The sequence below is a fragment of the Pteropus alecto genome, unplaced genomic scaffold, assembly GCF_000325575.1.
Source record: "Pteropus alecto unplaced genomic scaffold, ASM32557v1 scaffold134, whole genome shotgun sequence".
Taxonomy (NCBI): domain Eukaryota; kingdom Metazoa; phylum Chordata; class Mammalia; order Chiroptera; family Pteropodidae; genus Pteropus; species Pteropus alecto.
Genome location: NW_006436283.1, coordinates 12,288,865 through 12,294,223, shown reverse-complemented (window position 1 = coordinate 12,294,223; position 5,359 = coordinate 12,288,865). Strand labels below are relative to the sequence as shown.

The 5,359-nt window shown below is 46.1% G+C and overlaps 1 protein-coding gene across 1 annotated transcript in view; it reads right to left on the bottom strand.

Annotated features, from left to right (window-relative positions):
• ERN1 (endoplasmic reticulum to nucleus signaling 1) overlaps window positions 1-5,359 on the bottom strand; it is a 63,845-nt gene that overhangs the window by 8,624 nt on the left and 49,862 nt on the right. Inside the window, 3 exon segments of the mRNA XM_006912425.3 lie at window positions 810-957; window positions 4,038-4,237; window positions 4,509-4,608. Coding sequence (XP_006912487.1) covers window positions 810-957; window positions 4,038-4,237; window positions 4,509-4,608 — 448 coding nt within the window.

The window sequence follows — 5,359 nt, the reverse complement described above, 5'->3', positions numbered from 1 at the left end:
GGCTGAATATGAATTGATGTAGAGAGACAGTCAAGGTGAATGAAGTTAAAAAACGAGCATGTTGCGAAATAGTGTGTACTATTAATACATACTATTTAACACCATGTTAAATAAAAATATGTACAAGTCTATATGGATGACTGGAATAATATACACAAAGGCATTAATAGCAGTCATTCACCACTGTATAATGGAATTATAGTCTTACACTGTTGTTTTTTTTTCTTACAAGGAATAAGGAAAATTAATCCATAAGCGAAACAAAAAGTTAGTTTTAATTTTTTAAAAAGGCAGCATTAGGGTATCCTGAGGCCAGCGATAATGCAGGAAACTGAAGTCAGGAAGAAAGACTTGTTGCACCTGTGCCTGGAGAGAGAGGACCAAGCTTGTCTGTCCCCAGTCTGGCCTGCACCCATTGACTGTGGGTACAAGTGTGAGAGTCCAGTTTATGGAGCACGGACTATGTGCCTTCCTGAATGTTAGTGCAGGAAGGGACCTCAGATTATTTAACCCTCAAAGTCACAAGCTGGAAAACGGAGGTCCCCAAAAGGGGCCTTGCCCAGGTCACACGGGTCATTGGGTGACCTGAAGGAACTGCAGAGCTTCTTGGCTTAGAGGGAGGTGCGCCAAGGATAACCCCTCCCAGCCCTCCACCAGCTTTGGAATGGAGTCATCAGTGCGGTGAGGCCCACAGGTGAGCGGCTGGGAAGCAGTGCCCCAGAGCAAGCAGCTGGCACCATCCCAGCCTGCAGGGGTCATGAGGCAGATGAGGAGCGGCTCCTGACGCCCCCCCCCCTGCTGCCCCTCACCGTGCTTCTCGGAGTGTAAGCAGTCGAGGCTGTAGGCGCCCAGGAGGATGTTTGCTTGCCGCTGCAGGGACTTGCCAAAAGGGTGGCTGCCCTCGGACACCACATAGTAAAAGACGCAGCCCGCAGAGAAGATGTCCACTGTGCAGGTCTGAAAAGAAAGGCGGGGTGTGAGAGGCCTTCCGGATGATCCTCCTCACTCAGCAGTGGACAGGACTGTCACTGCTACGTCCTCCACGTGGCAGGTGTTCTGGGAGAACTGGCTGACTTGTGGGACCTGCTCAGAGCTGTGCTGGGCACCCTGCAGGTGCCGCACGTGTGACCGTGGACCCTGGAGCCGACTGCCTGGAATGCTGGCTCTGCCGGCGGCCAGCTGGAAGCCTTTGCCTGCCCTGTGCCTCGGTGTCCTCCAACGTAACAGGGAACGACGGTGTGCTCCTCGTGGGGTTGTTGTGAAGACTAAGTGAACTAATATGTGAAAGCAGTTACCTAACTAGTGCTTGGCCCATAGGAAACTCTCTCCTACCCATTAGTTTTTCTACCCAGCCAGCAGGTAACTCCTCAGAGGTAGGAATTTCTGAGTTTGCTTCCCAGTTGTACCCCCGGGGTCTAGGATGATACCAGAATACGATGGGTCTTAAAACTTTGTTAATAAATGAATAAAATAATTTTTAATTCAAAACAGCCTCACGAAAAATTACATGACAAGTTTCCAGGGAGGTCATTTTTCACGTTATCTTACATCTCTCACTTATCCCATGAAACCATTCCTTGTCTACAGATGGGCTTCTCTTCAGGGAAATGGGTGATTTCTGGCCTGTGCTACTTAGGATGTAACACTGGGTGGCTCCCGAGCATGGCCGGGTCCCTATCGCTAGGCTCTACCACTCACATTCTCCACGAGGCACTTATCACCTTCCACGCTGGAGAAAACACGTCTGTAACAGCATTGAACTATTGTTCACCCTCAGAACAGCCCCACAGGTGAGCAGAGCAAAGGTCACCATCCCCAGATGAAGACGTGGACAGAAAGGTTGAATGACAAGCCCAGGATCACTGCTTCATAGTGACAAGAAGGACAAGACCCAGGTCTCGAATCTCCAAGCCCGATCATCTTCATTCTACCTCATCAGAATTCTCCTTAGGTGGGTGGGTGACAAATTCAGAGCAGGAAGAAGTCTATCACAGCTGAAGCTCTTACCTGTCACTTCACCTACTTGCTATATCATTAACGCTCCCTGTTTTCCACGGTGCTGGATGTCCCCAGCATACTTTACACTGTGGCTGGGGGGCTCCTGTCCTGCCCTGCATGCTTGGGTCCCTTTGCTCCCGCCAGCTCACCTCTATGCTCAGTTACAGTCTTTCCCAAAACTATCATTGCCACTCGTTCTTGCAATTTAAATATTTCATAAGCTGATAAAATACGAGCGCCACCAAGCTGAATCTTTGGAAAGACGCACTATAAAGGAGTGGCTACAAAAACTGCTATAGAATTAGATGTGAGAGACTCAGCTGTAAAGGACTGAGACATGAATAGTTAGAAGCTGGGCTTCTGCTCTTAGGAAGTGTTTGAAATGTCTATGTCTCAATCTAAAAGGCACAGAAGTGGCAGGTGAGTGCACTTTATGCGAGAGAGGAAATGAACAACTCCATTTAGTTGGACCCAAATTTGAAGACCATGGCCTACATGAAGGATTTCTATTACTTAACAAATCATAGGACTTGCATTAAGTTAAAATGAAATGTTCTAGGTGCGTCTGCATATTCTTATGACTCTTCATCATAACTGACTTTTTTGATTAACTGACCAGCTGCTGGTCCCCAGTGACCGCATAAGAGGGCTCTAATGCATCCAATCTATTTTAGGCTGGCTGATCCCATCTGGGTCCGGGCAGGAAAGTGGGAAATAATCCTCTGACTTCTTGTGCTAGAAAGCAAGGTGCTGAAATACGAATGGGATCTTAGCAAAAGGATGCAGAAGCCAGACTGATGGATTCCTGTTGGCCCAATCTGGAATACTTTGAGTTAACAAAAGGAGAAACAAAAGGGAAAAAAAAAGAAAAAAAGGAAATAGAGAGAAAGGGGATAAAAGCTAAGCAATTCTTTACAGAAAAATGTCAGCTAAAGATATGGAAGAATTTCCACTGAATTAAGTGATTAAGGCAAGGACTGTGAATGGGTGCCGAAGCATCGGGTGAAGGACTATTGTTCAACAGGATATTCACACTGTGCCAAAGCATCACCCCACGGAGTACTAACAACAAAAGGGGAAATGCACTTTTATAGTGGAGAGATAAATAGTGACCACCTGCACCAGGTGAGCCAAGTTGGCATCACTAGCAGGGGTACAATAATAACAGCACGACCTGCCATCTCATGCCTCCTGATACTGTGTCCTGTGACTGTTCTTGCCAAAAACATTTAACTTGAATCTAATCAGCCTTTAGACCTACTTCTCGTTCACAGGAATAAAAGGAATAGACAGCCAAGTTAAACTCCATCAAGAGGAAACGAGGCATTCTATAGACAAGCGCCTGCACTGTTCAAAAAGTCACTATCATGGAACAAAAAAAGGTGGGAGGACTGTAATAGATTAAAGGAGAGAGAATCAAATGCAATGCAAGTCCTGGTTTACAAAAACCAGCTCTATAAGAGACATCTGGGGAACTCTGAATACGGATTGAAACAGTGTTAATTGTTGAGGTGTGATATGGTATGGAGGATTAGGAAGCTGACTGTACTTTTTGGGGGATATACATACTTAGATGTTTAAGGATGAAAGGCCCGCCTCTTATATTCAAATGGTTCAGCAACAGAGAGAAAGTGAAAAATATTACCAAATGTTGAATTTATGTGGAGGTACAGAGGTACTCACTGAAAATCTCAATTTTATCCAAGTCTAAAAATTCTCAAAATAAAATGTTGGGAACACAAAAACAGAAAAAACACAAAACATAACTAGAAGTTTGCTCATGTTATACAAGTTCTGAGTTCCCAAAATAGCAAGGGGAAAGTAATTGGAAGAACAGAAAAAAAGATAGACAATTGCCCATGTTCACTCCTTTTGTTCATCTGAACGTCAGACAATACAGAAAGTGCCAACAGTGTGCTCTTTGTTAAAGAAAAGTCATTCTCCAGCTACATGTGCTCCAACCCCAAGTTGGAGGCTCTTACTCCTAAAGATACAAGAGGCTGGTTCTGTAGTTTTCAAAAACTATGCTCATTACTCACGGGGTTCTCCTTACAGTCTTCACTCAGCATCTCTGGAGCAATCCAGCCTTCTGTGCCGGGCACCCCTGAACGGCGGCTGAAGCTGTGCCTACCCACTGCCAGCTTCTTGCAGAGGCCAAAGTCAGAGATCATGGCCTTGATCCTGCCATGTGCGTTGGGCATGGAGAGGAGGATGTTGTGGGGTTTTAGGTCTCTGTGAACTAACAGAAAACTCCAGATTAGTCCAATATTAACCATGTGCAATCTAAGGCCTTCTGTGATGGGGAGAGCACCCTTCTCGGATTGCCACCTCTAAAAGTTCTGGTTTTTGACTGTGTGAGAGTCTTCCTCAAATTCTTACACAATTTGCACACCAGTGAGGCAGCAAAGAGCTTCAACAGAGGCAAGGCCCACCCGAGCAAGTCGGCCACCCCACCCAAGCAAGTCAGCCACCCCACCCAGGCTGCAGGCTGGTAAAGGGAAGCTTCTCACCAATGTTGAGAGAGTGCAGGTGGGCCAGGCCCGAGGTGGTCTGCTGGAGCAAGGTGATGGGCTCCAGGCCAAGGTGGGCAAAGTCCTTCTGCTCCACGTACTGTAAGAGACGCATGGCTAGGTCATGACGGACAGCCCTCAGGACTCGGCCACTCAGGCACTTGCTCTTTTTTCAAGTAACTCAATTTTATTTAGAAAAATCCTGCCTGCAGCTTTTTGCCTGAATTAACATTTGGTATCGGGCGGGCTCATTTTCTTTGATCATATTTTAAGAAAGAAATGGGAAGTTTTACTGACAATGTTCTCTGTCCAAATCCTTATTTCCCAGCACTTTCTCCTGCAGTCACAGGCCAACTTCAACAAACAAAGCTCTGACTTACAAGGAGAAAGAGGGCAAGAAATTCAAGTGCATTGCCTTAGACAGGTAAACCTACAAGTGACGCCAAATGAGACTGAAATAGTTTCACAGTGAGCTGGAAACGGAGTGAAAGGAGTTCGCTGACGACCTTAATGACTTGCGTCATCAAGAAGCACCCTCCAAATCCACAACCACCTGACCAGCCATGAGAGTGGCCAGGTTTCAGGATGCCAAGAGGGAGCGAAGTGCTAATCACAACCAAAGACGGCCCCAGGAGGGCTGAGGGGACCATCTAGTAAAAGTTGGGGTGATAAAAATGCTCTACATTTTGACTGTGGTTAAATGGGTAGATAACTTTGTTAAAATACATCAAACTACACATTTAAATGAGTCTATTCTAACTTCAATAAAGCTAATAAAAAAAAAATACATCGGCAGTCCCTACAACCACGCCCCAGCTGCTGGGAGAAGGGAGGCTGCAGTGGTGATGGCA